The sequence below is a fragment of the Emydura macquarii genome, unplaced genomic scaffold (genome assembly GCF_026122565.2).
Source record: "Emydura macquarii macquarii isolate MOO-44397 ecotype Brisbane River unplaced genomic scaffold, CSIRO-AGI_Emac_v2 contig_480, whole genome shotgun sequence".
Lineage (NCBI taxonomy): Eukaryota > Metazoa > Chordata > Testudines > Chelidae > Emydura > Emydura macquarii.
Genome location: NW_027130617.1, coordinates 6,942,666 through 6,953,967, shown reverse-complemented (window position 1 = coordinate 6,953,967; position 11,302 = coordinate 6,942,666). Strand labels below are relative to the sequence as shown.

Genomic DNA, 11,302 nt, shown 5'->3' with positions numbered 1-11,302 from the left:
CACTCAAAAGGTGCCTGAATTAAGCTTGCATGGGTATTTCCTAATTTTTGAGTGCTCAATTTTGTAATCTTCATGATCTTTCAACAACCTTCTTTAGGGGTGTAATACATGGTTATACTGAAAGGTGCTGATGGCTGCTGTCAGGTGAATCTTGACCTGATAAATCAGTGATTGTGCCAAGTACTCTCTTTCAGGCTCATTGGGAAGAGCAATTAAATCTCTTCATATACTGGAAACAGCTTCAAACAGTAGAGGGACTAGCAGGTCAGAGCTAAACCACGCAGAATAAGAGTATTTTTTTTCTAAATTTTAAACACAGGGACAAGTTTGGTTTTCCAATCTGTGTGTATTAGTGGCAGAAAGCCAAAGAAACAGATGTGAGTGTGACCCAAAGAATGAAAAAGAAAAAGGGCTTCCTAGGCATAGAGCTCCCTGGGAAGCACATTGCTGAGCTCAGAAGCTGCCTGCTGAGGTTTGTTTCTACCTGCGTTTTGGGAAACAGAACTTTGTGTACGCATTTTTATAAATAAAATTACACCATAACCACACCTGACTTGTAGCATCAATTTTTTCCTTCCAATGGAAACAGTGCTACAAGACCCACAAAATTAGCTAACTGCTTGGACCAAAAGCGCAACGTTGGCTATGTTTATCAATAAAATATAGCACTAACATTCTCTTTGCAGTCTCTTTGCTCATTAAGGCAACTTTGTAGGTAAGATGAATGAGAAAGGGCAGATCCTAACAAAGACGCTGCAGTTCCGCATGCCTGAGAGGCGTTATTGGCGGCCCAACTTCGGGGGTGGGGGGGGAGAAGCTTTCAAGTTTACCCCCAAAAGCTCTTCTTCAGTAAGGCTTTAGAGCAGCTTTTGTGTGGCACTTCCCCCTCCCCTCAGGTCAGCGGGGTGGCTGCTGCCTTCACCCTGCGCTGCTCCAGCCCTTGCAAGGATGCTTCCCTCTAGGAGAGACTTCTCCGACGCCAGAGGCTAAGAGGGGCCTAACCTGCTTCCCCCCCAGCCACCTCTCGGGGACCTCTGTCGTCTGCCCCCCACAGCAGACGGTCACGGCGCCTCCCCGCAGGCTCCGGGATTTGCGGCGCAGCCAGAGCCCGGGCTGGCCACGTCCCTCCACCCCCCACACCCAGCCAGATGCGGCCTGGCGAGCCGCGCTGTCACGGAGTGCAAGGCGCACCCACAGCTCAGCTCCGCTCCGCCACGAGCCAGGGCGCGTCTCCTCCCCGCTCCCTCCCCTTCTCGCCGAGCGCGGGACGGGTCCGGGCTAGCCTAGGACTCGGAGCCTCTTCCACGCCTGCGCACTGCGGCTGGCGAGGGACGGCGGGAGGCTGCGGCAGCCAATGGCAGGGGCCGCCGCGCCGGGCCGGGCCGACACACACCGCGGGATGGAGGCTGAGCGCTGGGTCGCGGGGTCGCGGCTCTCCGGCTCCCCCCCTGGCGGCGAGGGAGGAGCAGCAGCTGCTGCGCCCCGGCCGTGCCCCCCCGGCTCCCCGGAGGAGCTGCCCTTTGACGACGACGAGGAAGACCTGGAGGTGTTCAGCAAGGTACGGCCCGCGTTGGGCTCGGTTCGGCCCGGGGACCCGCTCCCAGGCGGGGCCGTGAAGCCGCCGGGCTGGAGCTGGGGGGAGGAGAGAGCCCGGTCCTGCGGCCTCCTTCCCTGCTGCACTTTGCCCCGGCCGGGCGCTGCCCCGCCCCGCTCTGTTGCCGCCGCGGTGTGTCTCCCGAGCGGCGGTGCTGTGACGGGCAAGGGGGGTCCGCGGCCCTCAGGCCGCCGCTAGTAGGGAGCTGCCCCTGCTCGTCTCATCGCGTTGCCCACCCTGCACTCCCGGAACGGGCAAAGCGCCTGCGGTCAGGGCAGCCTGCACCGTGCAGACTCGCAGCGGGGGAGGCCGGACCCTGGCCTCCCCCAGCGTGAAATCCTCCACCTCGCCCCGCTGCCAGGCCAGGAGGGAGGCGGTGCGACGCTCCAGGTGCAGCGACCTCGAGCTTGGCACGGCCCTGCAGGTTGTTAACGGACAGATAACGGCAGGAATGCTGGGCACCGCCCCGGGGAGGCAGAGGGCTAGTTCTCTGCCAAGTAGGTTGAAGTGGAGGTAGTGTACTCCTTCTTGCAGGCGTCTGTCGTTCTCCCCTCGTGGTTCAAATAGCCATTAAACCAGGAGGGGAAGATGCCCCCTCCCAAGGAATTTGCATTTAATAGTTCCCTAGCATGCAGGGAGATGTTTGGCAACAGAAATTCACCATCTCTTGAACACTAATGGTTTTACAATGTGGTTTCAAAGAAAATTTGCTAACTTTTAAGTTTCTCTTCAGTTTGTGCCAGTAATAGAGAATGAACAGTGGCAGGCTCGCCCTATCCTCGCTAGCACTTTGTGTCTACTCTTTGTGTAAAATGCTAGTCCAGGGATGGTAATTTTGGAAACTGGGAGCTTGTGTTCTGCCTCTCAGCCATTTTTCCATAATTAACAGTGATTGCCATTTGTAGTCATTATTAAGCAAGTAGGTAAGATGGTAAATTTGCCTGTGGGTGTAAACACCTGTCTATTATTGTACAGACAGTTGACCTAGGGCCCCAAGCTTGTGGTGTGAAGTGCCCTGGTTCACATAGGCTCCCCTGTACAGCCCCAAAGTGGGAGCAGGGCCTTTATGTAGATATCTTATTGCATCATGAAAGCTCTAGTTATCTTTCATTAAGTACAGTCCTTGACATTTTCAGTAATTATGCATCATGTGTACCAATAATATACAAAACCCCTATAGTACCTACATATTTAATCTAGAGGCATGGCTTATATACAGCATATATTAAGCATTAAAATAACCTTACAAGTATACAAGTTTCAAACTTGTTTACTCAAAACAGTTTAAGATTGCATACCATTGTTGTGTATGAAAATCAAGTGGAGATTAGGTATCATTTAAATGTACATGCATTTTGATAGAGGAAGGGGATACAATGATTAGGGTCTGAAATTCTGTATAGGGCCTAGATTGTGCAAATACTTACACATATGATTAACTTCATGCATGGAAGTAGTCTCTGAACTGTCATGAATCTTGTGATTTATTTTAAATAAAAGGTCAGATTCTCCCAGGCACTTGATGCCAAGAGCTGTGATGTTATAAAAAAATCAGTTTCTAGCCCTCATGGTTTTAGGAAAAAAATGTGAGAACGTGACTTGAGTGCATGTTGGAAGCTCAGAAACCAGAAAATAAAATGAACTCAGTTTAAAAAAAAAAACAAAAAAAAACCACACAACTTTTAAACTATTCTGATGATTGAGGTCTGACTTATGATTTTTCAACTTTTGGTCTTGGCAGTAGTGGTAGAGTTAAGCACACATTTAAGTGTTTGCAGGCTCAGGGCCTAACTCCTTGTCTTTTTGTGCCCTGATCTTGGATTTAAATCCATACGAGTTTGACTCAGACTTTAAGGCCCAAAGGGACCATCATAATCATTTTGCACACTGCAGGCCTCTGAATCTCACCCAGCCACTCCTGTAAGAGATCCATAATCTCTGACTCAGTTACTGAAGTCCTCAAATCATGATGCAAGACTTTAGTTATAAAGAATCCACTGTTTATGATAGTTTAAACCTGCAAGTGAGCCATGCCCCCTGCTGCAGAGGAAGGTGACCCTCCCTTTCTCCCCCAGGTCTCTGCCAATATGACCTGGGGGAAAATTCCTTCTTGACCCCAAATATGGCAATCACTTAATTGACCTCTAATCTCTATTAGTGGTTCCCAACCTTTTTGGCTAGAAGGCCACAAATATTTTTACAGCCCTGAAGGGCCACCAGTCTATCAACTCAGATGTTTTGATGTATACACCATTAACGACTACAAATCACTACATATTTAAAGTAAACATTTTAATGCTACTGTTCTCATGTTTACATTCGCTATTTTACACCTACAAATTACTCACAGTATGTCACGCACTCACAGACAAAGCTGTAGTGTAGATGAGTGACTGTCACGACACACTGAAGCACATTGCTTGGCACCAAGTTAAGTCATGGTGGGTGATCTGCTAAGTGCAGGCCAACCGAAAAGCACTGATTTTTAGAGTCTTGTCCCTCCTCAAGCATGGTGGGTCCTGGCTGCTCCATCAGCAGGTTATTCCCCACCTGTGCTGCCAGATGGAAGGAGTTCAGCAAGGATGCTGCTTCCTTGCTGATCTCCCATCCCCCTGGCATTGCAGCAGGGAAACCACACATCCAGTAGCCCTTTGCGCTCCATCTGGGTCCCTAGAGGCAGTGGGTCCCTTCTGCAGCCAGGGGACATCAGTGCTCACCTCCCAAGGACCCTAGCGCCTATGGAACCAGACAGAGCGCTTTGCCATGTGCCCTGCTATAACCAGGGGAAGGGAAGCACTGATCTCCCAGCTCTTTAGCTGCAGCAAGGAGACTGCACCCATCTTCTAACCCTGCAGCAACGCGCTCCGCTTGGTTCCTTAGGTGGTGGCTCTCTTCTGCAGCCAGGAGTCGCAGGCCACTTTGAAAGACCTCACAGGCCACTTTTGGCCCCCGAGCCACAGGTTGGGATCCACTGATGTAGATCTTCCTGGAGCCCACTCACATGGTTTCTGTTGTAAGACTAGGGCCTTGTAAAATTCTTTGTGATGTCTTACCTTGGGTAGATGTATTTGTCTGTTTTAAAAAGAAAAAAGTTAAGATCACCAAAGTGGATAAAAAGTGTTTGATTGTTTTGATATTCTTTAAAAATGGATTGTTTTTATTTAAATTAGACTTCGATTGTTTAAAATTATATATATATAAACTTTTAAAAAAATAAACCTGTTTAAAATGAAATCTGAATTTAATACAATATATATTAAGGCCTAAACTTCTCTCTCAAAACACTTACATTAAAAATAAATATGCTGAATCCATGAGCCTCTGTCAAAAACTTATAGGCTGCTTTCCTATATATAACAAAAGATGTTTTTCCCTTTGTAAGGCTTGAGGCTATTTTCAGCTAACAAGTTGTAGGTCGAAACTCATTTAAATGGTTAATGAAAATACCTGAACCTCAAGGATAATGGCTAGTGTAAACATCTGATGGCTCAGGAAGCCAGATGTCCTCTTAGTGATTCTAATTCCAATGAGAACAGCATCTTTGCTTTTAGAATTTCTGTCTCATCTGCCACCTATTTGTAAGGACCCCCACCTCGAGTGTAGCCCTAGCATCCTTGATGTAAGTAGAGTGATTAAAGTGTTTCTGCATGTATTATCACTGTTCTCTCCGGATGGGACAATGTTTGTATTTGTAAGTGAATAGATAAAGAATTTAAAACATACTATGTAATCGATAAGTGTATATAATTGACCACGGAACACCAGGAAGTTGAAACTGATTTATCAGACTTCCCAGTATCATGAATTAAACCTCTTCAGTATTGTCTGTGCTGCCTGATTCTTGGAGAAAGAATCCTTTGTGCTTTACACCCTGATTCTAAATTTTGAGATAGAGTTTTATAAATATGGCACAATAGGTCAGCCTGAGTAACTTAGGAGACTGTCATTTTCAAGACACCTAGGTGAACTGGGAATTTAAGCTGAAGTCACTTTCACTTAGGCATGTTTGAAAATTTTCCCAGACTGACCTGAAATAATCAATTTGCTTCAATGACTACTGTTAATCCCTCTGTTTAATAAATCATTTAATTGTAAACATTTAAGGTTGTTTTGTTTAATAAAAATAATTATATGCTGTTGTGTGTTTCCTTAAATTCCAGTTACCATCCTAATGCAAGTTGACACAAATTGTGAGCAAAAAGTCAATTATCTTGTAAATAAGCAATATATCATTCACTATTTCCTAACATACTAAAATGTACAATTAGTAAAAATCTGAAAATGTTAGGCCATGTAATTTAAATAAATGTATACTTGTATTGTATCCTCCCATTTAGCAAAAAGATGTACCAGATTTAGTGTAAAGGCTCTATTTAGTTATAAATCAATATGTTTGAGTGATTATATTGATCAATAAGAACACATCTTTCTGTAGAAAAGAACTGAAGTACAAATGGAAAAGTTGGTTAAAATTAGTGATTTTAAATTGAGGCTTTCCATTTGCTGATTTAAATCAATCCATCCTGAATATCACAGTTATAAAGAATGGATTAATTCATTTTTGCTTTGTCTGGTAAATGTTATAGATTTTCAAAGCTGCTGTATTATCCAGTGCTTATTCTAAAGTGTAGAATAATACATAAATCTAGAGGAAATAATCAGTGTGTGGGGACACGTGTTGGGCAGTACAAATAGGCTACCTCCATCTCATTAAAAGTGATTTTTCTTTATCCTGGTATTCTTTAATTCTTCCAAGATAGCAGCTTGGAAGATCTAGGACTCAGCTATTGTAATAATTTGTTTTGTGTCTAATTTGGTAAAAGATGTGTCATTATTAATGTCTCTTTTTGAAGCAAATCTTCAAACTTGGTAAAGAATAGATGCTCTTAGCCAGTTTTGATAAGAATCTCCAAAAAATAGCATATGGGGTGATAACAATGGAATGTCTATGTGTACAGTTGTAGAAGCAGCAAATATTTTCCTGTTTTGAAAATATATTTTACAGATGTTTTTATAACAGAAATTTATGGAATGTTTTACATATTAAACACGCTTTAGCTGCTGGACTTGCCTAGATTGTAGCTACTGCATGGAGATTGAAAATGTTAATCATTCACAAGCTGCAAATTGTCCATGAAAATTTGATAATGCTCCAAAATAATAGCCTGACAAATTAACTAATACTAAAATAATAGTAGATGCAAATGCAGTGTATGTGTAGCTGTGTTGGTCCCAGGATATTAGAGACAAGGTGGGTGAGGTAATATCTTTTATTGGACCAACGTCTATTAGTGAGACAGACAAGCTGAGGATGAAGAGGTCCATGTGGCTCAAACGTTTATCTTTGTCACCAACAGGTGGTCTAATAAGAGATATTACCTTACCCACCTTGTGTCTCTAAATAGGTGCAAACTCATTTGGCGTTGATGTCACATGTACTTCTATAGCGCTTTGACTGTAATTCAACATTTACTTGAGTGCACATTACCAGTGTTCCTGTAAACACAGTTAGGCACTGGAGAGAGGATTGGGAAGAAATTAATATATTAGAAGAGTAACTGTAGAGACTTCATATTTACTATGAAACAGTTGTGTTTGAGATAGTATTATAGCAAAAAGTTTGAGATTTATAAAGTAAGGCCCAAAGGGTCCATTAAATCATCTAGTCTGACCTCCTATATGTTTATACTATCCACTTTACCTCTGTAGTGAGCCCAATAGTTGTGTTATACTACAGCACATCTTTCAGGAATATTTGAGGACATCAAGAAATAGAGTCCACTCAAACAATTTAGTGCAACAGAGTGCAAAAAACAACTTAGTTTTTTTTATTTATTTGTGTGATCTTGGCTTCACTGGTCTAAGCTAGGAAATTATTCAGTAACTAATACTCATTCGCTTCTATGGATCTGTCTACCTATGGATTAAAAGAAAAAAAAAAAAAACCAACACATCACTGATCCAAGTCAGCTGACTCAGGCTTATGGAGTTTTGGCTCCAGGGCTGAAAAATTGCTGTATAGATGTTTGGGCTTGGACTGGAGAACGCTAGAGCTTGGGCTCCAGCCCAAGCCTCAATGTCCACACAGCAATTTTTAGACATGTGAGCCTAAGCCCTGCAAGCCTGAGTCAGTGGAACCCCACCAGCCATGGCTATGCCGAAGGGGCTTTTATCCCTGTGTAGACATACCTTATAACTGCTAGTCCATTGTACTTAGTTTAGTTATGCTGTTGCTTGTTTATCAAAGGGATAAGGCCTTATATCACATTTTTTTATATAAAACATGGATTGCAAAAAATATTTAAGGATATCTATATAAACTTGATAGTTGTTAAGAATCCAAGTGGCAGAAATGTATCCCTAATTATATCAAAAAGAAAATATAACAGCTGGTAAAAAGAATGCACAATGCTAACTTATTTTTATGAGCAAAATAAACGTTTTACACTGTTTAGAAGCCCAGCTTCCCTTTTCTGCCTTGAACATTTGCACTTACTGCTTTTTTGTTCATTCATAGGCAAGGAAGACAGTTTACTTTAAGATGCAGTTTTGGGGTCTGATTTTCTTTGGTAGTGAGAGTCTCCTGCAAGGTTTTGAAATACTTTCAACTCCTTCTCTACTCAGTGGGTGTTGAGCACATTAAGTGCTTTGCAAAATCAGGCCCTTTTACTGGATTCCCAAATAAACTTGCTCTCTTGTTTTCAGTTTCTCTGAATACCTAGGTTGTTAGCTGGTTGGTCTTAACTTATACCTTGTAGTTGTTATAAACTTACTGTTAAAGGATAACTACGAGGCGAATTTTGGTTTCAGAGTTAACTTTTGGAAAACATTGTTCCAAACCCTATAAAATGCTTCTATTAAAATAATGAAAATAACTAGATGCAATGTAGCTGTGATTTTACATATAGTCAACTTAAACAATGTATTTGTGCTAATATATGAGCATCTAAAAGTTTTGACTTCATTTTTAATTTCATTCAGTTTAGGCAATGAAAATAGGCTAGATAGTTAAATGGTGAAAAATAAGATTCTTAAAAATCATCAATTTTAATCTAAAGGTATTATTCAGAACATAAACATAAGGCATTTATTCTATTTAAAAAAACAAACAAAAAAAACAAACACCTGGATATTTAGCCTGACAGCATCCATGTCAAAGGAAGAGCTCCATTGCTACTCAGTGTACTTCACTATCTGACCAATTCATGTGGTTTCACAGTCACAAACACACACAGGTTGTTACTCTTTCACCACTTGTGTATTTATTCTTCCCTTACCAAATTTCATAGTATAATGCAGACTTACTTACAGCGAGAGGAGGCTTCTCCATAGCCTTCACTCCTCAGTCCAGGTTCACCTTCTGAGCTTTCCCTTGCTTCCTGTTCCTTCCATTTATAGCCTTTCAGTTACACCATAAGCCCAGTAATTACCACCCAGGTGCTCATAATCCCACAACAGAAAGGGTTTAATTGCTCATAGCTGAGTGTGTGACCTTCTGCATGCTGCAGCAACATCAGTGACCAGGGCACTACTAATTGTGCCCTGTCACAGTCTCTTTAATACAGAAACCTCAACCGGTAACTTGAGAGAGAATATGGAAGGCAAGCATCCAGTATGGTCAGCCTGATTGGGCGTTGTGTAATATTCAAAGTGCAGGGCTTGCTTTTTTACATTCACCTCTGTTACAGCAGCTAAAAGAGAGCTGAAACTTATTCCAGAGATGACAACTTTTAAGGTTTGTTTGAGTCAAAAGTCAAATCAAGGTTGTGTCTTCAGTTTCCCTTCGTCCTCTGCTTTCTTGAATTTCGTGATACACATGATACTCCTTACTAAGTTATGTTGATCAATGTGTACCACATTATTAATGGATGACACAGTGTTAATCAAAGCTGCCAGGAATTTGGTTATTGACCAACTCAAATTCTTGACTATATTCTCCTCTCAGAAATTCACTATGCCCGGCCAGGTCTATTCATGTGGAGAAATCCTCTCTGAGTCAGCCACAGTATCTGAGAGAGCTTGGAAAATCTATTCTGACTGTCAGTACTGCGGAGTGCTGTATTTTATCAAGGAGTCTGACATTTACATAAAGACAGGAAATATTGTTATGTATTGAAACTTACTCTACACTTCACCAGTTGTTGAAACAGTCATCTGTAAACTGAATCTGTAAACTTTCAGAATGAGCAACTGCTTCTTTCTTGACCCCTACATGCCTGAAGCACCACCTTTTTACCCATGCCTCATGAAAAAAGCCTCATCTTCTGTACTCAAATTATGTCTTCAGTAATTGCACTTAAAACCATAAAGCCCCAGGCCAATTTTTACTTTTCCTTGTGAATCCTGTACCCCTCTTCCTCCCTCCCCTCACCCCCTGCATCTCCCCAGTGCTGGTTTACCTGCATTTTTCTCCTTCTCAGTTTCTTCCTGAACTCTTGTTTCCCATATGGTCTATACAAATCCTGTACCTGGTTATTGAAAACTTCCAACTCTCCAGTATGTCTGATAGGTATTTGAGTAGCCTGTCACTAGCTCTCCTTTTTGATAGAACAGGCTCTAATTGGTCAGGCCACTGATGATGGTTTCCTTCTTGCTCTTGTAGTCCCAGGCACTTAATCTGCAGAGGCTTCTAATGGCAGCTTCTTTCTGTTCCTCCACAACTGCAGCATATAGCGTGAGGCAGACTGCAAGCTCCATCCAGATGCTTGGCTCTGATTGCTGCTCCTGTGGTAACCACATTTGCTGCATGTCCAGCATATTGTAATATTTGTGTGTTTGCACTACGGGACTTTAAAGAGATTTTAGGGAGTCAACTGGAATAAAAAGCATCAGGGGAGGATAAAGTAAGAACACTACACATTTTGAAGGAGGATATATTTGCCTACCAAAATTGATGATGCCTTTAACCCTAAAACTACCCTACAATAATAAACCTGATATGCTGTTTATTTCATAATCATGGATAACTTTGTCTTCCCTTCACCCTTCCTATTTTCCTGTGAGTCAACAGGGTTTTAACATGTGTTATATTCCTTCTAGGTTCCTACAGCAGAATTGTTGCATACTTGAATAGTCTGCCTGTGTTCTTTTATAAATAGGATGAATGATGACAACATAACTTGCCAACCAAAACACAGCTGGCTGGTCTAATTTTAGGCCCACAAACTGAACATCCCTCTCAACTACTGTACATGGTTACTCAAATCCCTTCCGTGGTGATGTGCTCTCTTCTCCCCTCCCCAGAAGTCTTGAATTGTGTCACTCTTCAGCAGATGGCCATTTCGCGCTGGTGTCCCAATCTAGCATATTTTAAAGTGGCTTTTGTTCTGCACGTAAGTTACCATACTTAGCCAACTGCAGTTATGCAAATATAAAAGCACAACTCCTCTTTCTTCCTCCACACTTCAAACCAATACTGATTAGGTGCCATAGTAAATAGAATGCTTTTGAAGGCAGTATGCCGTTCATGGAGTAGAAATGTCTGGGGCGAGACTAGGTAAAGTCAGTAAAATCACTCTGCTAGGCACACGGTTAAGCTCATGCATAATAATTAATAGTTACTGAAGGTCTTAAGGCAACTTCATTCTTCTCTAATCTTCTGTCTCACTATTGTTTACTTATTTAAAAAATTGCACTTAAAGGTGGGAGGAATCTTGGCACATTAACTTTAGTAGTGAGTAATTCTTGGAATAATACAGGAGAAGGGAT

The 11,302-nt window shown here is 42.2% G+C and overlaps 1 protein-coding gene across 3 annotated transcripts in view; it reads left to right on the top strand.

Annotated features, from left to right (window-relative positions):
* Positions 1-1,340: 1,340 nt before the first annotated feature.
* Positions 1,341-11,302, top strand: part of SNX7 (sorting nexin 7) — a 49,596-nt gene continuing 39,634 nt past the window's right edge. The window contains exon 1 of one of the 3 annotated variants that reach the window (XM_067538395.1): positions 1,341-1,558. In XM_067538395.1, coding sequence (XP_067394496.1) covers positions 1,355-1,558 — 204 coding nt within the window. In that variant the 5' untranslated portion in view covers positions 1,341-1,354. The remainder of the gene's footprint in view (positions 1,559-11,302) is intronic. The other 2 variants (XM_067538397.1, XM_067538396.1) reach the window with 2 other exon arrangements.